General features: G+C 48.7%; 1 protein-coding gene across 4 annotated transcripts in view; it reads left to right on the forward strand.

Annotated features, from left to right (window-relative positions):
* The window catches only part of LOC111144194 (leucyl-tRNA synthetase 2, mitochondrial), a 149,922-nt gene that overhangs the window by 68,308 nt on the left and 58,848 nt on the right, over positions 1–22,766 (forward strand). For all 4 annotated transcript variants that reach the window (XR_002640368.1, XM_022498400.1, XM_022498402.1 and 1 more), the window contains exons 8-9: positions 15,592–15,699; positions 17,719–17,878. Coding sequence is in view for 3 of the 4 variants with exons in the window: in XM_022498400.1 (XP_022354108.1) it covers positions 15,592–15,699; positions 17,719–17,878 (268 nt within the window). In the remaining variant the exon portion in view is untranslated. The remainder of the gene's footprint in view (positions 1–15,591; positions 15,700–17,718; positions 17,879–22,766) is intronic.

Consider the following 22,766-nt stretch of genomic DNA (forward strand, 5'->3'; position numbering starts at 1 on the left):
GTCCCAGACTGAGCAGGCGCAGCCCAGTGGGATGACTGTGACGATGCACACAAGCACTGGTGGGGGCTGGGGAGAGCCCCAGGTCTGCCCTGTGCTCCGGGAAGTGATGAAACCTGCGAAGCGCAGAACTTCCGACGGGGAACATGTCACTGCCTTCCAGACGTACCCGAAACCTCCTGTCTCACCAGTGTTCCCACGGAGTTTCTGCTGGCCAGAAGCAGCGGGGCACCGATGAGCCCTCATGACATCAGGGAAGGTGGGAGGGAAGATCCCCCATTTCCCTGCCCCCCCTTGTGCCTCTCCTACCCCCAGTTTCACCTGGGAGCTTCTGGGTGAGGTGGAGGTGCCTTTCCCAGAACACACTGGTCACGTGTGAACCTCCGGAGTGTGAAAACACTGGGTGGGAGAGGCGAAGAGGTCTGGGAAGGGGTTTGGGCTTTATGACAGGAGCTCTAGAGGCTGGAGCAGAAAGATAGCCCCAAACGGCCCAGGGTGCCAAGCTCCAGTCTCCAACACGTACCCCTGAGTGCCTGAGGGTCCCCTGCCCTCCGTAATGAGGACCCTCAGGCCCCCGGTTCTAGTTCTGAGGCCTTGGGTTGCTTGTGAAAGCATTTGGCTGTCTTCTGGAAATTGGGCCTGGTGCCGGGCTTTCTGCTCTGCCCCTCACAACCGCCGTCAGACCCCAAACAGCGGCTGGCTCACCGATGGTGCCGGGATCTGCCCTCCCTCTGACACCAAGTCATTCCTGTGCTGCTCGGGAAGCTTTGCAAAGGGACTGGTCAGTGAGGTTTGACAGCTGTGCTTTGTAGCCTTCCTCACTTCCTGGAGCACAGGGTAGACCTCGGGCTCCCCCCAACCCCCACCAGTGCTCACCAGCATCGTCACAGTCATCCCTGCTCCCTTGCCCCCAAGAAAGACCCTTGGGACCAGAAGAGGGCTACCCCTGTGTGTGCAGCCTGGGTCTTCACGGGGTGGGTGTAGGTCCAGGTGAGAGGTGGGCCAAGGAGGCAAAGTTTCTGGGAACCCAGAGGAGCCAGTAAGACACATTTGATGAGCTGTCCGCTTCTCTGCAAGGCTGTGGGATGAAAAGCAGCAAGGACACTGGCCAGGGCCACATTTAACCGTGATGCGAGGGTTTATCTACTGTGAGGGTTTGCTCTTCAAAGCCCTGTGGCTTTAAAGCTATTACAGCATCATCCCCGCCTGTAAAAAATACGTTCTCAGCTTCTGAATGGTAGGAGTGGCAGAGCCCATGCAGGCTCCGGGCCCCTGAGCTCCGGGAACAGTGCTCGGGGGCACTGAGTGCGAGCTTCCTGCTGGAATTCTCCGCCAGGCCCCAGCTGGCTCTCCTTTTGTAAAGCGCAGACTCTGCTCTCGTCCCCAGGATCTGCTTTTGACACCCTGGCTCACAAAACTAATTAGTTGTTAAATCTGCTCCTTCTTACGTAATCTGACTTCTTTCTCATCTCTGTATTCCCCGCTTCTCCCGGCTCTTTCCTCTCCTAAGCTGTACGGTGAACACAATCCCCCCGACCTTCCATGCTGTCCCCTCTGCACCCCTCAGGGTAATGGTTGGCCTTCTTACAGGGAGAGCCACCACCTGGCTGCTTGGAAGTCCTTCTGGATGATCGTGGCATGGCCCAGGGCGGTGGGGCACAGAGGCAAAAGGAAAGCAGGTGCCTTGAGGCTGACAGCTCCCTGGCCGTCCCCAGGCAAGGCCCCCGCTGCCTGGAGTAGATCATGGCTACAGCGGGGGGTGACAGTAACACTGCTGGGATGGGGATGAGGGTGACTCTGCGCAGCCCTTGGTAGGAGCTCTTCCTGGAAAGGTTCAGCAGAGTTGGTGTAGGGCAGGGGCCCCGGCTCTGGAATTCTGAAACCCACAGTGTTTCTAGAAGGTACTGAGATGACCCCAGCAATTAGATTTCCTCTCCCTAAACACAGAGCCTTCCTGTCTGCCTCTGGCAGGTCCTGTGCCAGTGCCTGGTCACATCTGTGTGCTCTCCGTTTGCTCCGTTCCCCGTGGGCTCTCCTTTCCCTTCGCCCTGGCGCCTTGCGCCCACCTGTGTCCCTCCCATCTGGCAACTGAAGACAGCTGTGCCCGCACAGCCTCCCCAAAGTACTTCTGAAGCGGACCCCAGGCTTCTGGTCAGCACGCACACTCAGCAAACGAGAAGCTTCCATTTCTGTGTTGTTTTGGGGGTTTTGTTTCTAAGATAGAAGGAATGACTGCAAAGGGAAAATGAAAGAAATAAATTAATACCATTGACCCTTGAACAACATGGAGTTCAGGGGTGCTGATCCCCCCATGCAGTTGAAAATTCACGGATAACTTTTGAGTCCCCAGAAATTTAACCCCTCATAGCCTACTGTTGACTGGAGGCTTAACTGATAACAGAAACAGTCGACGAACACCTATTATGTGGGTTGTATGTATTTTATACCGTCGTCTTAACAATTAAGTCAGCTAAGTATCGCAAGACTCCCAGGGCAATGCTTCACTGCTTCCTCAGCATATGCCAGTGCCCATTTTACAGGGGGGATTTATGATCCTTCTCTCAGTAGGGCCAGCCAACGTTTTATAATATTCATTAAAAATCAGCACCACATGTAAAAAAAAAAAAAGTTAAGTCAGCTAGAGAAGAGAAGATGCTCGGAGGAAAAGAAAATCACAGGGAAGAGAGAGTACATTTACGGTGCTGTACTGTATGGACCAAACCCATGATGTCCAAGGGTTGACTGTAATATGCTTCTTAGGTTATTTTGACAACAAAATAAACTGTAAATCTAATGAAAAAGTGAAGGCAGAACTAAACATGTCATCTTGCTCTTAAACCCTGAGTGGGCTTTCTGAGCTCCTGGCCAGGTCCTTTGGAGAATAAGGACCTCCTTCCTTCTCGAAGTATTAGCCTGGACCCCATGGGAGTAAAGAGATTTATTTGTTCACACCTTGTTGTTGGGGGGGGGTCCCTGGGCATGCCAGGGAGGGCTGTGAGTGTCATGAATCCCTTTAGCTCAGGGAGACATTTGGATTTTATAGATTTTATTTATTTATTTGAGAGAGTGTGTGTGTATGAATGGGGGGAGAGGGAGACAGAGAGAAAATCCCAAGCAGACTCCCTGCTGAGCACGGTGCCTGACATGGGGCTTCGTCCCACATCCCCGAGATCATAACCTGAGCCAAAGGTGGAGGCTTAAATGACTGAGCCACCCAGGTGCCCCGATATTTGGATTTTAAAGCCAAAGAAAACTTGAGCAAACAGTAGACAGTCTCCCCCACATTTAGCCCACAGTCTCCCATGCTTTTTAAATCCCTGCCCTGATCTGAAAAACAAATGCAAGCCAAAAAGACTCTCATGATTTTGAAATTACAGAATCAATACGGTATCTAAGGGCAAAGGGATCAGGTGTTGGTTTCTCTTAAGCAGTGTACACCCTGCCCTCCTTCTTCTCCCGGGGGGGGCTCACAGCCAGCTCGAGGTGTCCTTGAAAATGACCAACCCAGCCCATTTCTCATTTTATAACTGAGGCCCCCAAGCCCGAGAAAGCCAGGACCCAACTTGGGTCTCCCGAGCCCCAGCCAGGTCTACGTGCTTTCCAGCAGCTCTGAGCACGGGTTTCCAAGCAACCAGGCATTTTCTAGCACGCGGTGCGGTCAGAGGGCAGGTGTTGCCAGAAGGCCAGACACGAGCACGGTGGGAACTGTCACAGGGCCAGGGCCAGGGCACAGATGGCCAGGTAGTGGCAGGTACACGGGTTCGAGGTTTTCTAGTTTGTGCTTGATGGAATCAGCTTCCTGGCCTCTGAGCTGAACCAGTGTCTTTTTGTGTCCTATCTCCCCTCCACGGTCCTGTCCTTACCCTGGACCTTCTGAGCCCAGCTGCTCGGAGAACAGGGACACTGATTCCATGGCTGCCAGGCTATGAGGGAAACAGGCATTAACGGCCACATCCATAATCATGTGATAGTGTTTTGTTATTCACAAGAAGTGTCCCTCTCAGAGAAAGAGATCATTTTCCACAGTATCTTTCCATTTCTCTCTGTTTTGTTTACTATTCCAGAGTGGCTAATTTTGAGAGTCAGATTTGCTCGAAATAAAGATTTAATCCTTTCTAGAGCTGTGATAAGTTGTGAACAGCTCTGGCAAAACACGAACTCTGGCAGTTTAAAAAGAGTATCCTAAAGGCATGATTTCAACTATGTGGCGATCCCATGAGTACCCGCCACCCTGCTACGTTTTATCAGCTGTAACACAGGATTGGCATGACATCTTATGCTCCATAAGAAAGAAACATGGTGTCAAAGGCACCATTGTTGTAAGACAGGTCCCAGTTTCAGCATCTGTGGGGAAAATGGGCATCTTTGGGGCACCTGGGTGGCTCAGTTGGTTAAACATCTGACTCTTGATTTCGGCTCAGGTCATGGTCTCAGGGTCCTGGGATCGAGCCCCGCATCGGGTTCCTCTCCACACTCAGCATGGACTCTGCTTGAGATTCTTGGTCTCCTTCTGCCTCTGCCCCTCCCCCAGCTCATGCTCCCTCCCCTCCCCTCAAATAAATAAAAAAATCTTAAAAAAAAAAATAGAGGGGCGCCTGGGTGGCTCAGTGGGTTGAGCCTCTGCCTTCGGCTCAGGTCATGATCTCAGGGTCCTGGGATCGAGCCCCGCATCGGGCGCTCTGCGCAGCGGGGAGCCTGCTTCCCCCCTCTCTCTGCCTGCCTCTCTGCCTCCTTGTGATCTCTCTCTCTCTGTCTCTCTCTGTGTGTGTGTCAAATAAATAAATAAAATCTTTAAAAAAAAAAAAAAAAGAAAGAAAAAAAAAATAGAAAATGTGCATCTTTGAATCAGTAAAAGATGGGGTATTAGTAGGATGGAAAGATATGGAATAAAATATTAATTGTGGTCTCCCTGGGTGTATATATTGATTGTGGGAAACTTGTTGTTCTTCATCCCTCTTCATATTTTCCAGAACGATTGTTATTATTTCCGTTATCACACAATAAAACACCTGATAGGAAGGTTATGTCAGCATTTATTTACATATGTTCTCCAGACCTGAGTGCCTTGGAAGGGATGGTCTTAATGTTCCTGCAAGTTTTCAGTTTATGGGCAGGCTTCCAACGTCAAGGTAATTTAGCGGAATGTCCCCTGGGACTGCTGTCCCCGTTTTTTGTTTTTTTTTTTTCCCCTTATTAGACCAGTAAAAGGCTTTCAGTCTTGTTCCCAAGACTCTGCTTTCCCAGAACAAAACCACCTTTCCAGACAAGGGTACCCTAGAGTCACAGATTGGACTAAGTACGTGATGTGGCCGTTTTACTGTTTGTTCCCCCTTGTGTGGGGTACAGGATGGCCTTGCTTGTGTCCTGTCCACCCAGGGGCAGTGAGGTGACCCGAGTGGCTTCCAGGAATCAGAAGCAGCCTCGTCCAGACAGATGACTGCCATTGGGAGAGTCTGTCCTCCGTCATCTGTATTCTTAGGGGCTTGGGGGCGACATTTCAGAACCTGTGCTCACTACTTCTTGGAAGTGGGTGGAATTAGAAGTGTTCTGCCAGAGAAGGGGTTTGCTTGGGTCTGAAGTATGGAAAAAGGCTGCTAACTCTGTGTGCCCGGAGTTAATGTAGGCATGTGGGGATAAGAGGAGATGAGCCAAAATGGCTACCGCCATGCTTTATGGTTTCCTTCCCCACATCCCTCCCTGGTGGTTGCACCCAGCACCTTCTGTCCAGCTACCTGGAAGCTATCTAATAGCACTTGGTGTGTCCCTGTCCTTGCCTCAGCTCTGAAGTGCACACTCAGTGTTCGTGTGAGCTGCCTGGCGCCTCTTCTCCTTTGACCCCCATGGTCCCAGGGACACGCACCTTGTTGGCGAGTCATGTATCTTCAACAGGATGCCTTGCTCAGACCTGGTTTATCTCCTTTCTGGGTTAATAACACCTTCGCTGGAATTGAGACTCTTGGATAGCACAACGTGTATTTGCAAATAAATGTTTTGCCTTGAGATGCCACAACAAATGGATTTTGCTAGAAACCCGTATCACCTTTCAGAAGAGGTGGAAATACAGCTGTCAGAGGGAAGTGAGCAAGGTAGACATTAGGCGACGTGAGCTTTCTAGTGTGGAAATCCTTGTATACAACTTCCTGCCAGAGTCAACTAAGGAGAGGGAGATGAATGGGAGAGTTTATCCCTCTAGAATATTCTAGAGGGGACATCTAGAGTTCTTATAAACATCTTACTGCCTTCAGCATTTATTTTCTTTTATTGCAGCTCAGATATACGATATGTCTTTGGAATGACTGCATTGAAAGGGTCTTGAAAACAAAAAGGAGGAAAACATCTTGGCAACAAAATCAAGTTTTAGGAAAAAAGCACTTAAGAATTTATAATTCAAACATAATTGCTATGCAGATCACACTGATTCAGAAGTTGGCTAAGTGTTAAGACTTTTAAAAGTGTCCATTTTAATTAGATCTTGTCATTAAATCTTTCTCTTCCGTTCCGCCTCTAATCAGTGCCCAGCTCTCCAGGCTCTGGTTTCTGAACTCTCTCCCTTAATAGCTAATAAAATCCATTGTGTTTCTCAGTTTGCCTAAACCTTTTTTTTTTTTTTAACTAAGGTCTTCTTTTTTTTTTTTTTTTTTTTAAGATTTTTTTATTTATTTGACAGACAGAGATCACAAGTAGGCAGAGAGGCAGGCAGATAGAGAGGAAGGGAAGCAGGCTCCCTGCCGAGCAGAGAGCCCGATGTGGGGCTCAATCCTAGGACCCCAGGATCATGACCTGAGCCGAAGGCAGAGGCTTTAACCCACTGAGCCGCCCAGGCGCCCCTAACTAAGGTCTTCTAACATGTATCATGTTTTTAAAACCTCTTCTTCTGGAATTCTTACTTGTGGACCATAATTCTTAATGCTTTAGCCCACATACTGTCCTCTCTTAGGAGGTCTGGATTTATTTCTGCTTCTTTGAAGAGTCAGATTAGCTATGTTATATTTAATTCCCTTTTCATCCCCAGCTTTTGAGTTTCAATCTTTGCCTTTCTTATTCACGACTATGTTTCACATCCCCCAAAGCTTTTCTGTTTGGATGCACGGGTCAGCCCATCTCTTGTAGATTCAAGTTCTTCAACTCTGGCTCCCAGTCAGACTCACTAACGTACCATCCTGTTTTGGCTTCCTGAAGCATCTGCATTCAGATGGTGTGCCTGTGGGGTAACTCGGGCTGCATTTTCAGCCCTGTCGTGATGAAAATGATTGTAAGGGCCTTTTGCAAACCTGTGTCTGCTGAGTGATAACCACAGGGAAACGGTCCTATTTGACTTGGGTATTAGTCCAGTCATTATTTGTAAAAGTTGAAGGTGAAGCCCATTCATATGGTTAATTTCTAGGTTTTGTAGATGGAAGACGTAGTCTTTTGTTTAATTTTAAGTTACTGGCAAAGAGCACAGAGAGCCCAGAACAATGAGGAGATCTGAGCAGCTCATTATTTGGGGTCTGCCGTGGACTTGGTTGAGTGAGCCTTTTTTTTTTTTTTTTTTTTTTCATTTATTAAGTGAGGGGAGTTGAATAAATCCATGGTTGCCAAACCTTGCCGCCGCCCTGGGCTTGGTGGAGAGGGACCAGAGGAGAGAGCAGGGCAGCTCCTAGAATAGGCTTCAGCTCTTACGTATCAGGTTCTCTCTGATGTCCTTGGAAAAGTGATTTCACCGCACTTTTAAGAAGAGTCTCAAAACCTGCTGTTTCCCCAGGTTTGGGGGCGAACCAGTAAGATTTCTGTGCATTGATGTTGGCTGGGGTAGGGGAAAGGAGGCACTGCCAAGTGTTTGCCAAATTTAAGGACGTGAGACAAGATGAATTCCATCTGCTATTACCGTAATTGCTCCCGAAAGGAAGAAGGATATACATGATCTCAACCCAAACACCCAAACAGATAAACATAGCCTACTTTTAGACTGAACAACTGTAGCACCGTAAGTATGTCCATAAATACCCCCCACATTGTTCCTGGTCTGGTGGAGATGGTGGGGCAACAGCGCAGGACGAAGGCGAGGTCCTGTGGGGCTGCTGGGCTGTGCTTTCTAAAACCCTGTTCATCAAAAATCGGTGATGCATCATGTGTCTCTGGGGACGAAACAGGGTTTGCTGGGTTGTTCTGGAGATGCTGATTTCATTTGGTTTGTTTTTTAAAAGTTCTTCTGGTTTTTAAAAATAGTCATAGATTTGGTTGAGGTTCCAAGCAGGTGTCCTCCCTCCCCTAATTAGCATATCAAAACATTCACATTTCATTCTATTCAGATCTTTTGTCCTCCCTGAAATCTGAATATTTTAAGCAAAGCACCTCCACCAGAAGTATTTCAGCCTGGATGATTTGGTCTAGAAGAAAAACACAATGAGAGGGCTCAGGTACTCACTTAGTGTGGCTCGGTAAGGCAGGGGAGGGGAGGGGGTTTCAAGCGCCGTCAGGTTAGGACCCTGTCAACTGAATTTTCTGTGGCAGAAAAGGATAGTGTGGGATGTGGAGCTAATCTTCAAATTATGTAATGTGGGTTTTATCCGATGGAAAGTCATCAGATCCCGTGAGACCGCATGTGGGTTTGCTTGGAAGTTGAATGGGACTTATTGATTACTGGAGAGGAAAAGCCATGTGTCGTTTTCAGGGCTTATAATGCACTACTTACGTGCCTGGGGGCATTTAAAGATCCCCTAAATTGTTACATAAATTGAAAAGCTTTCTAGAACGTGCAGTTTAATCAGAAGATTGATTACGCATTTATTAATATATTCTTGTGATATTAATATATAATTAATGTATTCAATTTTTTATACTTTTTAAAAAGCTTTTATTTATTTATTGGATAGAGAGAGTACAAGCAGGGGGAGCAACAGAGCCAAGGGAGAGGCAGACTCCCCGCTGAGCAGGGACCTCGATGTGGGACTCCATCTCAAGACCCTGAAATCATGACCTAAGCTGAAGGCAGCCGCTTAACCGACTGAGCCACCCAGGCGCCCCGATTTTAGACTTTCGTTACAATGATATCAAGGCAGTAAAGTATCAGCTAATATTCATCAGGATGTTGAAACTTTGTAAATCCATTGATCTTAATTAGGAAAAGTGGTTGCAAACCACCTTAAGTTACTCTAGTTAATTTCAGCCACAAAAGAATGGATCAGAAGAGGATGGGGTTACTCAGAGTTGGGTGGGAAGGCTGGAGACCCAGACTTTGGCAGGACTCAGGGAGCACAGGGACGTGGCTAGGGTCTTGCCCAGGAAGCCACCACTATTGTCAGTCCCCAAATCTCGGGTCTGGTGTGGCATTTAAACCAGTTCCCCGGGTGCCTCTGGGTCGAACCCCCCCCTTCCCTCCGGAGCCACAACGTTCCAAGACTGTACCGAGCCCGGAATGTGTTCAGCTTCCACAGAAGAGGAGAGCGGGCCCTGGAAACCCCATAGTGGGTGGTGGGGCCCTGCCACTCGCCCATTGTGGATTGCCCCCAAGAAAGAAGAGCAGGTGGTGGGCAGCCGACACAGTCCAAGTTCACCGTGGCACTGGGGGAAAATTCGAGGAGAGTGCATCCTCGTTAAATGAGGGCTGCTTAGTATACTAAGGCCCAGAGTTCGGGGCCTGGCTTCAGTTCGCCAAGTGATGGTGGCGGGTTGCTGAACCTCGGTAGCCTCTGTACAGGGAGGGGCATTATACTGACAGTTTCAGCCCCATGACTCTGTAACCAGAATCTTCTTTCCAGCCATAAAATTGAAAAATAAATGAGATAATAGACGCAGGCAGATCTGGCATAAGCATCTCTTCCAAGTTCGAGAAGGGGGAGTCGATACTCCCTGAAACCTGGACACGGGAGAACTGAATTTAAGTGCTTGGATGGCAGGGTGGTCACGGGGTGGCAGGTGTAGGAAGGGACAATGGGCTTTGAGCGCTGCTTTCCCAGTGCTTCCCCCGCCCCCCCACCACCGTCCTTGCGGGGGACACCTGGGGAAAAGACTTGTATTCTCATCTACGAGGTGGGCTGGTGCTATCTTGTGCTGTTGTGAACATGACATGTGCCCCATCTTCAATGTTGCCACCCATGTAAAAGTACTAGGAAGGGTTCTACGGACATCATTCCTTCCCTACCTGGGGGGCTGGAGGGCAGTTCCGCTGGTTCTCATCTCCCAGGCTCCCCCTCAAGTAGAGGGAGTTAAATGGCAATTTGATTAGCATTTGTCCAACCCAAAGCACACGTCTGGGCTCTGGGCCATGCCCTGTGTGGGTTCTTAAGAAAAACTGGAGAGGCTGAAGCTGCATCCCAGATCCCGCAGGCCAGCCTTGGCCCGTGCCCCGCTCTCCAGGAGCGCGCTTGGATGGAGAGTTGTGAGCTCTGCTGAACCAAACTGAGTGAGTCTGTGTTTCGCGCTGACGTTTTTACTGTAAAATGAAATGCAGATAACCATATAGATAGCTTATCGATTTCTTTGAAAGCAGCCACTCTTGGAGGTCAAGATGCTGAGTTGTGACAACACCCCTGAAGCCCTCCTTCTTCTCCTTTCCCATAATAACCAGTCTCCCCAGCAGCCAGGTTCTCCCTGATGTTTCTCGGTAATTTTGCCCGCATGGGCCTCCCTGGACTCTGGGGTTTAATTTTACCCTCCCTCTTTTAATTTGAGCATGACTGTCTTTATGCGCAGGTTTGCCTTTCTCCCTTCCCTTTTCTTACAATTTATCTGTTGGAGGTAGCCGGGCTGCGGGACCCCTAGAGTTTCCTGGGTTTTGCTGATTGGACTCCATGAGGCAGTGTGACATGCTCCTGTCCTCTGGAGGTCCTGGTGCCTTTTATCACACCAAACACAGTGTCTTCTGTCGCGGAAGGAGCTTAGCGACCATTTTGTAATTGACGTGGATGAGTACGGGGAAACTTGGGTATGTGATTCATTCATAATGGAGATACCACGTGCCCTGTCTGAATTTCGAAAGCCGCTGGTGACTTTGAAAGAACCAACTTCTAGGAGAGATTTATGTTTAGATGAAGTATGCACTGCAGTTCTTAACCAACTCAGTTTTCTCTCTCACGCATCTGGAGGACAGTGGATCCAAGATCTAATCCCAGGACTCACCTTACGCTCTGGGTCATACTGCAGCTTCTCAAGTCTGTGCTGTCAGTAACAAATGCTCCCATGTTTCTAATATTCATTTTTGAGCATTTTCAGACCGTCGCATGTGTACGTAGCTCCACAAATCCACATTCTGTTTGGGTCAGCCAGGAAAGGGAAAGGTGGAGAAGCCAATACTGATCTGAGAGAGTCAGGAAGCAGGCTGTCTGGATCAGGTCAGCATTCGAGCTAGCTCGGTGTTCATCCGTACCCTGGATGTACGAGGTCAGTCCGTTTCCGCTAAATATATGTAAAACTACACATAGCCTATAATTGAACTTTTCTTTGATGAGTCATCTTCTGCTGCCTTCAGTCATCACCATGAGTGATTTTTAGACACCCCAGAAGTCACATTTTAAAAATAAATCCGGTATCAGGTTTTCTTTTTAGCCCTTTGTAAGTTTCTCTCTTTCTCTCTCTCTCTCTCTCTAAGATTTTATGTATTTAAGAGAGAGATAGCAAGAGAGAGCATGAGCAGGGGCAGAGGAGAGGGAGAAGCAGGCTCCCCGCTGAGCAGGACACTGAGATCATGACCTGAGCTGAAGGCAGATGCCCAACTGGCTGAGCCACCCAGGCGCCCCTGTAACTTTCTCTTAAAGTAGACCGCTTGCCGTGTTACAACCATGGGATTGAGGCCTCCTGAGTTGCCTAAGAGAGGGAAAGACAAGGATGCCAGTGAAGCTGAGAGACCACCCAGGGGCCCCCTGAAGAGCCAGGCTTGTGATCCTGGACCCCAGGAGGATGAGGCCACCTGTGCGCAGTCAGTGGAATGACCACTAGGACGGGTCTCCTGAAAGCAGAGATTGTTCGCTTGCTCCAGATGATGTTAGAGACAGACTTTCTCTTCATTACTGGAGGGGAGGAGAGGACAAAAAAGGGTTGGTCTCTACATTACCTTGGCTTGAGGCCCATTTCTCATGTCTTCATGTTTTTCCTGGATTCCACATGTCTGCTGTGCGCCGTGGGTATACAGTAGGTGCTGCATACTCAGTGGTGAGCCACACTGAACACGGTGCTTGCTCTCAGGGACCTTCTGACCATCAGGGAGCAGGCACGCAGCCCGCAGAAGAGATGAATGATGGAGAGGCGGGGGGCGAGTTAGGCAGGTGGCCAGAGCAGGCCAGGGACATGGCCCACTCTGGCGCCTTTGGCAGGCTCCGTGTTTTTGAACGTCACTGTAGTCGAAGCGTAATTAACAATCTGGAGCAGGACTCAAGCGCCACTTTCCCAAAAGCCATCTTTCACTCCAGCAAATACAGAAACGTCATGGCCCCTGTTGGTCTCCTTCATGTGTCACCATCAAGTGTTTTATTTTATTTGGGGAGGGGGAGGGTCAGGGGGAGAGAGAATCTCAAGCAGGCTCCCCGTCCGGTGCTGAGTCCAGAGTGGGGCTGGATCTCATGACCCTGAGATTATGACCTGAGCCGAAATCAAGAGTTGGGTCACTTAACTGACTGAGCCACCCAGTTCTCTAACCATCATGTATTTTAGATTTCCCCCTGGGAAGCCTTCTTATGATCACAGGGAGTTGGAACGTACGTGTGGCATTTGTACGTGGTTGATTTGTTCCTTATTCTGCTTAAAACTGGCAGCTCTAGATCCCTTTGATCCTCCCCTGGGAGATTTGGACAAGCGTTCTTGGTACAACATAGTCTTGTCAGCATCATATGGTGTGTCAAGCACAGATCATGATGAACTCAAGTTTTAAAGCTTACCTTAAATTTTCCTGTATCTTCTTTATCAGCTGTTTGGTTTTCACAGATCTCCTATCCAAATTACCAAGTAGACTTTGAAGTACCCACAGTTTCTAGTTGGTTATATTTTGTCATAAAAAACATTTCTCAGGGCACCTGGGTGGCTCCGTCAGTTAAGTATCTATCTTCGTCTCAGGTCATGATCCTGGGGTCCTGGGATCAAGCCCTGTGTGGGGCTTCCTGCTCAGCAGGAAGCCTGCTTCTCCCTCTGCCTCTGCCTGCTGCTCCCCAACTTGTGCTCTCTTTTTCTCTCTGTCAAATAAATAAATAAAATCTTTACACAAAAAAAGCATTTTTCACCTTTCATAAGTAACAGTCCAGAAATGGGAGAAGCCTAGGATCACGTGTTGGAAACGACCTACCAACACCCGGGGTGTTTGGGTCTCTGCATTGGAGATTATGCTGAGTGTCCTCGCTAGGTTCGTTGGCGGCAGAAGGAGAGGGGACCTGCCTAGCCTTGGTGTGTGGTTATGTTCAAAGAGCAACTTGAACTCACAAGGCTTTCCAGGGCTCTCCCTCTTTCATTTTGTCTGCTTTCCATTTGCATGTAGTATAGCTCTGCTCCCTCTTTCCTTCGCTCATTACTTGAGACTGACAACCCTGTGGCAGGAAGGCTCACCGTGTCACCTAGCAGCCCGTAAGCCATGTTCCATGTGGCTCTGTTCCACCTGACTGTGCAGATGCCCCGTAGCCCCACACATGGCAGGGGCTCCCCAACTTTCATTCCCTCACTTGTGCCATTTCCCCATTATCTCTCTGCTTCCAAGTCCCCTATCCTTCCCCCTTCCTGTCTTTGCTTTTTGGAGCCTCACTTTCCCCATCCACCATTCCCGTGACTTTTCTTCTCCTTCTCTAGGGTTCATCCACCCGGCCTTTTTGGCTGTCTCCCCATTTCTCACTCTGCTCATATTTTCTTCCCTGCCTGCCCACTATTTTGCTTCTGCCTCGCCTCATCTCCAGGACCTGTGTCTCACCTTCTGTGATACTAATTGCATCTGGCATTGAATTTTGATCAGTTACCCGACTGACAGCAGCAGACTGCGTGTGTGCATTGTTTAAACTCCATGGGCGGAACGCTGGTTTGTCCTGTCTTGCGTATGCCCAGCCCCCAGTGCCTAGATTGAGGTCTTGGTGTGGACAGGTGGGTGGCTAATACCTTGCAGTAGAATAAAGAAACAAATGGGGGCGCCTGGGTGGCTCAGTCGGTTAAGTGTCTGCCTTCAGCTCAGGTCATGATCCCGGGGTCCTGGGATCAAGCCCCACACCCGGCTCCCTGCTCGGTGGGGAGTCTGCTGCTCCCTCCTCCACTGCCAGCTGCTCGCCCTGCTTGTGCTCTCTCACTCTCCCTCTGCGAAATAAATAAATAGAATCTTGTAAAAAAAAGGGGGGGGAGGGGAAGAAAAGAAATTAATAAACACATTACTGTCCATTATCCATAATTTCTGCTGCAGAAGAAATTTCTGGATCTTCAAGCTTCCAGACCCTATTGAGTAGATGAGACTGGATGGATGGACAGATGACGGGCATAGAGAAGGCTCTGTGTTGTTTATCACACGACTGAGGAATAGTAAGTCAGGGTCTAATCATGACTCGTCCACTCCTGCGGCCTCGCATCAGAGAGCTGTAACCTCCCGCAGCGTAAGTTCATTGGTTTGAAAATGAGCTACGTCACCAGAGTATGGGAGAAGAGATGTGTGTAAAAGGACTTTATGAATTCAGAACACCAGACCAGTAAGGCATCATTATGTTAATCATAATACAACTAGGAATTTAAAATTGGATTCTTCATGTTACAGATATGTGGTTTACTCTTTTTTAAAAAAAGATTTATTTATTTTAGAGAGAGAGAGAGCACCTGCGAGTGGCCATGCACTAGTGAGGGGAGGGGCAGAGGATTGCAAGCAGTCTCTCCGCTGAGCATGGAGCCCAATGCAGGGCTCGATCTTACCACCCCGAGATCACGACCTGAGCCGAAATCAGGATTCAGATGCCTAACTGACTGAGCTACCCAGGCGCCCCTGTGATTTACTTCTAAATCCAACTGTTGGAGGAATGTATCTCATCATCAAATGCTAAATGATGGCATGGACTTGAGGCCATAGAGAGTAATTTATAGAAAAGCCTCTCTGCTGTAGGGATTTAGGACTGAGCATAGACATACCCGCACAAAAACAGTGAAAATATGTATGCACTTGTAATAGCAAATGTTTACGCAAATCAATGCGATGGTTTCCCTTCAGCCGATTTTTATTTTTTTAATGCCAAGATGTCATTCATAGTGTCCTGGTTTTGCAATGGCTGACTTGTGCCATGGCCAGCCCCCTGAGTTGCCTATCTTAAGTTTCAAAATTCAGAAACTTGAACTTGTTTTGTTTCGTTCCCAGTCTGTGGGAGAGAATGTGCTCACTGCATTCATCAAAGATGTTAATTAAGGTCTTTCCTCATTAATTTTCTTCTTTTCGCCGTATGTTGGCCCGCTCAGGATAGAGAAATCGGTCAGACCCATCTCACTAAATTGAGTCATGGTGAGTGCATCTGTTTCCGACCCTCGCTGGGCTCCTCAGATTGGCAGGTGGACAAGGAGATGGCTGAATTCGGAGCCTCCTTTAATGTCCCGCTTTTCCTGCCTTAGCAAACCCCGTAGCCCGGGCATCCCTTAAGTAAGCTTTGCCATTCTAGCCCTCTTCTCCTGCCATTCCCACAGGCCATGCAGGACGCGCTGGTGGACCTTCCAGAGTGGTATGGAATAAAAGGCATGCAGGCCCACTGGATCGGGGACTGTGTGGGCTGCCGTCTGGACTTCGCATTGAAGGTGATGGAGCAAAGCCTGTCCGTGGATTCACGCTCACAGATCCACATATCTGCGGTTTCAGAACTCACCGAGCCAACCAAGCAGCAGCATCTCAAACTTGGCAATAGCCACGTTTTTAAAAGTGCAAAGAAAGAGGCGAAATTGATTTTAATAACGTATCTTTATTTAACCCATTGTATACCAAGAAATGATCGTTTCAGGACGGGAGGAAACCATTGACACTGGGGTTTTCATACAGAGTCTTTGAAATCTGCGCTCTCTTACATGTAGAGCAACGCTGGCCACATTCCAATTGGTTCCGTCGCCTCCTACTGCTACAGGCCACCCTCCTGGTCAGCACAGGTAGAGGGTTTTCTGAGGGTCCAGGAACTCCCTGAGATGAGGTGCAGAAGGCTGTGTGGGCATTTTCCTGTGCAGCAGGCCCAGAGCTCCAAGGTGTTCATGTCACAAAGCAGGTTACAAGCCAACAAGCCAAGGGTGACACCACCTCAAAGCGGGGCACACCCGAAGCTGGTGAGGGTCCTGGGCTGACTCAGGGTTCAAAAGATCCTACCTGTGTGGAAACACTGGTCAGAGGTCACTACCGAAAGCCCACCTCCTCCAAAAGGTGCCCTCCCCAAACCTTTCTCTTTGTCCTTACAAGACAAGATGGTTGTTGTGTTGCTGTTTCTTACCTGGGAAGGTTCTGGGGGTTTTGGTTTTTTGTTTTGTGTTTAGTTTTAATTCTTCAGATGTCTCCTCCCTATGCAAGACTTTTGTGCCCTTAGCTACAGACCCATCCCTCACCTTAGGCCAGACCTTGAGAAGGAGGGGACGGCAGCCAAGAGACAGAGTTGACCTACTTTTCTAGACTCCTCCTACTGACAGCCATGCCGGTGTCTGCTGATTTCCTGCTGCCTGTCACAGAGCTCACACTTGCCTGGGTCGTCTCCTCACAAATGTGGTCCACTTCACTCCCAACTGCAGACATGGGAAGCCCGCCCCCCACCCCCATGAGGGAGCAGGGACTTTGAAAGCTTTGAAAACCAAATCCTGAAATGACCAAATTCTGTCACCACTTTCCTGAGAAGGTGGTGAGATTTCTGAAATTCAGTCCAGCTGCTACTTTGGTTCAGACTCTTGGGGCCATTTCTTTTGGGGTCCTGCGCATTAGACTGGGTCGGGCCCCCGTGTCAAAAGGACTTGGCTTCTCATCCAGGCTGAAGGTGGTGGGTCTCTGAGCCATTCGGCCGCTGTACAGGAAATGGCTTCCACGTTCTCTCTCTTCCCCAACATTTTATTAATGAAAACGTTTCCGTCTCTGTTCCTGGACCCACCTGAAAATGAGATGTCTCAGGGGAGGGAGCACTCTCAGTCTTGCAGGTACAGGACCTAAGTCTGGCTCCACAGGGGACCCCTAGCTGGCACTCAGGCCATAGTATACACTTGCCTGTCACTGGCCCGCTGTGAGCACATCTGAGTGAATGTGTGAAGGCAGGAGCATCTGTCTCCTCTGTGTCTGTCGTATAATTAGCATTCAGTTGATGCCTAATGTATACCTCTTGTTTCAGAGGCATTTAACCAGCCTAGGACCGTGCTCAGGCGTGACCTGAGGTGTCTTCTCTTTCCTCTTCAGAACAGTTTTAGCCTCAGTGACTGTTTTTCTGGTTAGAAAAGCAGATGCCTTTATTTATTTATTTATTTTACTATAAATCCCAGAGGAAAGGATAGCTCCTTTCTCACGACCTTGAGAGTTATTTTTGATTTATGAACAAAAGAGCCAGGAGAATGAGGGAGGCATCTTTCCCAGCATGCTTTGACCACGTTCGATTCTGAGCCGCCACATATGTCTGGCAGTGGGCACCAGAATTCTCGAAGAGAAATAGTGATCGTTGTCTCTGTCGTCTGTGTCTGCCCAGTCCCAGTCTCCACATCCCTGGGGTGCAGCCCGGAACTGTCCCAGGTGTTTGGGCTTGAGGAGGGGAGGGGAGGAGGGGACGTGGCCCTGAGGAAGGAAATGGCTCTGCTTTTACCTGCCAGGTGGATGGTCAAGTCACTGGAGAAAAGCTGACCGCCTACACGGCCACACCCGAGGCCATCTACGGCACCTCCCACGTGGCCATCTCTCCCAGCCACAGACTCTTACACGGGCACAGCTTGCTGAAGGAAACCTTCCGGAAGGCACTCGTTCCTGGCAAAGGTGAGCTGGCGAGTTCGGGCTAACACAGGGATCACACCTTCCAGCTGGACAGCGAGCGCTTCCGGGGCTCACGGGCCTTTCCCATACGTTGTCCTGTGTGATTTGTTCCTCACCCGGGCCTCACCTGTTAGTTTTCTATTTTCCCAACAGGATAAATGAGAGATTAGAAAATGTCGCCACCCCCGATTGCGCTTTGAGTGGCCGGTTGCTCGGCTTCTTGAGTTTCTGACCAAAAACTCAACTCTTCTCTTTAGATACAGTCTAGCCTTAAGGGTCTTTCTGACAGGAATAGCATCTTCTGCTTAACTTGTAATTCCATCGTCAGATAAGACAATCCTGATGATGGCAACAAGGAAGAAGCCGGTGAGATCAGAGAAAGCATTTTCAACAACTTCGTTTTATCGTTTTATTTATTTATTTATTTATTTTTAAAAGATTTTATTTATTTATTTGACAGAGAGAGATCACAAGTAGACAGAGAGGCAGGCAGAGAGAGGGAGGGAAGCAGGCTCCCTGCCAAGCAGAGAGCCTGATGCGGGACTCGATCCCAGAACCCTGAGATCACGACCTGAGCCGAAGGCAGTGGCCCAACCCACTGAGCCACCCAGGCGCCCCTGTTTTATCGTTTTAAAGAATTCCCACAGTCATCTGAGCAGCTGAACAGGGTCCCGTTCAGCACGAGGCCTTGGGTCGGTGGATCAGGCTGACCCGGAATGGGCCCAGCAGGTGTTCCTGGCCTGTGAGGATGTGGGGAGTGCCTGGGCATTAGTCAGGAGGCTGCGGGTGCGAGCAGCAGAAGGTACCGCCGGCCGACCCACAGGACAAAGGGAACCTCCTGGAGGCCGTGGGCAGCTTGCTGACTAGCAGGAACTAGTCTGGGAGAGGACCCGGATCAGGCAGCTGTGGGGGATTTGGCAGTGGGAACTAACAGTCTCCTGAGCGCCACTGACTGAGCAAGTCTGCTCTCACCTCACCTCAGTGTGTGGGGTACTGGGTCCGAGATTCCTGTTGCAGGGCAAGGGGTCTGGATGGTATAACTGAAGCCCGTGGCCTTTCTCTTGGGCAAGGGAAGGTCAGACACCTTCCTTGTTCGACCACCAAGACCAGAACCAGGGAGGAGGGGTTGCTGCCCAGAACCAACTCAGAGGCTCTTACTAGAGGGGAGGCAGTGTGGACCCTGGGCAGGCAAAAGGAGGTCCCCCGTTGATTAGAAGTAGGTCTCTGGGGGCGCCTGGGTGGCTCAGTGGGTTAAAGCCTCTGCCTTCGGCTCAGATCATGATCCCAGGGTCCTGGGATCAAGCCCCGCATCGGGCTCTCTGCTCAGCAGGGAGCCTGCTTCCCCCTCTCTCTCTGCCTGCCTCTCTGCCTACTTGTGATCTCCGTCTGTCAAATAAATAAATAAAATCTTTAAAAAAAAAAAAAAAAGTAGGTCTCTGGAGGGGGCGCCTGGGTGGCACCATTGGTGGAGTATCACCTCCTGGTTTCCACTCAGAGTTGTGAGATCGAGCCCCGCGTCAGGCTCCATGCTCAGCACGGAGCCTGCTTGACATTCTTTCTCTCCCTCTCCCTCTGCCCCTCCCCCATCATTCTCTCTCTCTAAAATAAATAAATAAATCTTAAACAACAACAACAACAATAAAAAAAGAACAAGAAGAAAAAGAGGAAGAAGTAGGTCTCTGGAGAAATGTAAATTTTTCTGTAAAAGTCTCATCCTTATTCTCTTTTCACAAACTCTAAATTCCAACCCAAAGAACACAGTCTGAATTCTCGGGGTCTGTGAATTATTTGACTTCACAAAAATGGTTTGCAGGATAATGCAGAGTGTTTCCTTTTAATTGCTATTCCTAAGATAACCAGAATGAAAGGCTTCCTGGTATCAGGCTAGAAAGATAGTGTCATCCCAACTTACCTCTGCGGAAGACTTTTAATGGTTTACTTCCAGCATTGAAGGCAGGTTCAAACCAGTGAGCGTTTCGGAGGAGCCTGCTGGTGCTAAGCGCTAGGGCATGTGCAGAGGGCCGGTCTCTGTCCTGCCTCCCCCTGCCCCTGCCCTGTGACCATGACAGAGGAGGGCCAGACACGTGTGTGGTGCACTCCAGCCCGAGAGAGGTACCACTTGCCATCATCCTCCCATTGTTACGTACTGAAACAGAAAAAAGACTTGTGTTGAAATTCCAGTGTTGTGCTTATAAAGTCCCGGGTAGCTATCTGTTTGATTTTCCACTTACTCCAAAGAAAAACTGGATTCTTTTCAACTCTTTAGTTGAAAGGGAAAAACTCATCGTTTTTTACTCTCATGAGCACTCGGAGATTCCTTGTGGGCTGTGATGGTTGAAGAATATCTAAAATGGAAAAACTAAAAAATGTAAACATCTAGCCCTTAGATTTCGTTTTCTTACAGTTAACCTGGGGACACACATTAAAACGAGGTAATATTAACAGGGGCTTCATGAGACCATGCATTATGAAAGATGGAGCTCCTTTTATACATGAAAGGCTCTGTATAAATTCCAAACATTTTGATATGTAAAAAGTTAAATTATTTTCGCAAATGCAAAGAGCTACTTTTTCATGGTCATTCTGGGTATTGTCACCTTTGACCTGTCCCATCATTTCATTTTAGTGCTGAATGGCTTGCCAGCTTTGTCCTCACCTCTTTTTAATCTCAGAAATAATTCCAAATGGAACATTACACTTGGCTCTGTATTTTCCAATTCTAATTTTCAGACTAGAAATACTCTTGCAGAAGTCAACTTATTCAAAGTCTCAAGATTAATTTGCATGTCAAGTCTCTGGATTTTGACATGTGGCATTGGTTAGGTAAGGCCAGTAGTGTGCCTTGGCAATGGCAGTTTTTCTAAAAAGCGAATTAAAACTCACCGTATGAATATGGATGTATGCTTTCTTCGGCCTTGGAGGTGATATTTGAAACCCGAGCGTCCTGTCGCTGTTGTCTGTTACCACTGTCTGTTACCACCGACAGGCAGCTTGATTTTTTTCTCCTCTGGTGTCAGGTTTTGAGGGTGACTAGTGACCACTGAAAGACAGGGCAGCACACGGCTGTGACACCAATGTATCACTTGAAGGAGGTTCAATCCTCAAACGGGATCCCTCAGCCGCTAACTTGGTTTCTGCATAGCAGCTCCTGCGTGGGCAGAAGATGGTGAAGGTTCTGGTCCCAGAGCCATCCTGTGAGTTAAGGAAGGTCACTTCACCTTTGTGAGTTTGGCCTTCCCAGCCAAGTGGGCAGAGCAGTTGTGGGGGGCCCTGCGGGTACGGAAGGAGCCCTGTGGGGCTCAGTGGAGGGGGATGACACGCATAGATCGGGGGGCATGCTTGGCAGAGGGCAGGCAGGAGGGCCGGCAAACCACGAGTTAAGAGATGGTGAAGACAGAATAGCGGTTGTCAGAATGGCGGGGCCATAGCAGCTCCCAGAAGTTTCTGGAAGGCAGCAAGGGCAGAGGCTTTGGGGACACTGCCCTGATTTCTGGGTTGCTAGTGTTATTGACAGAAGTACTGTGTTTTTTTGCTCAGCTTCGTCTGATTTGGCACAGATTCCTTTAGGAGAGCAAAAAGTCAGGTGTTTCCCCATAGAGTTCTTCAAACTGAGTTTATTTCTATCATTCACATTGCCTCCTTCTCTCAGTTGACTGGCTCTGACTTAAGTCATGTTATGTAAGCTCTGACTTGATGGGAGCTAGAAACCATAAAAACCATCAATAGGGAAATATCTTCAGAGTTCTAGAAGCTGTTCTGTCTCTTTCCTGGCATCTTTTCTTAAATTTCTAATATTAAAATAATATTCAAACCCTGCGGCTTTGGAACACACATTTCAGGCTCTGAGTCACCGGTGGTCTCCACAAGGCACTTTTTTTCACCAAAAGGTTAAGTGAGGTCTCCCTAAAGGGTACCACAGAACCCCGTTGTTCTTGCCACATCAGAGAGCAAGAGCCTCATCTCCTGGGGAGCCCCGGAGCATTAAATAATTCATTGCTCACTCTTGGTTGGCCTGCCCCCTTTCTGCTCAGTATGTGTATGGGTTTGGGATGCTGTAGGTTTTAGTCTGTTCTTTAATCAAACAGTTCCCTCTACCATCCTTCCAGCACATGCTGATAGATGCTCTGTGGAGGGAAGAGCCTCTGCGCTCACATAAGCTGGGATAAACAGAGATGAACAGGTCGCTTCGTTCCAGGACTTCTCAGAACCTTTGCGCATCTGTTGTGCACCACGACTGTCTCCGAGAGCGGGTCACATGGCACTTCCCACGCTTCCTTGACTGCACAACCCTATTCCCAGAGTATCCCCGAGCGGAGCACTGCTTTGCTGATCACTGAGCAAAAGCCATCTGTTTGTTTGTTTGTTTGTTTTTTCCAGAGGGCACGAAACACCTGCCTGCTCTGCAGGGGGGCCCCAAGGGCAGAGGGCACCTTTGAGCCCGGAATGCTTCCTTTTGTCAAAAGCATCTGGCAGTTACGGAATCTTTGTAGGAAATGCCTCGGTTATGCCAGATTTCTCTGTGGCCTCCTTGCGTCCTGCTTCACGAGGGCAGAACCTGACTGAGGAGAAACACAGAGAGCTCTCGATCTGGTCCAGACCTTCCGATTTTAGTTTTGTCCTTTCTAAGAAATCGATTTTGACCAGGTGCGTCGAGCATGCAAGGTGCTGCCGTGAATTCATTACCAATCGGCTTAATACTTAAATTCATACTCTGATTTTTTTTTCTTTTCTAGTGGAAAAACTGCCCTGCTAGAACTTTGAGGTAGGAAAAATGGAAAAAGCAAAAAGCCAAAAACCCAACCCCAACCCAACTGTTTCATGTAGTACGCTACATTTTTTTCTTTTTTTTCTTGTAATGACTTTATTGAGATATAATTCACCCCTAATTGAA

The sequence above is a fragment of the Enhydra lutris genome, unplaced genomic scaffold (genome assembly GCF_002288905.1).
Source record: "Enhydra lutris kenyoni isolate GAN:26980312 unplaced genomic scaffold, ASM228890v2 scaffoldscaffold10, whole genome shotgun sequence".
NCBI classification, from domain to species: Eukaryota; Metazoa; Chordata; class Mammalia; order Carnivora; family Mustelidae; genus Enhydra; species Enhydra lutris.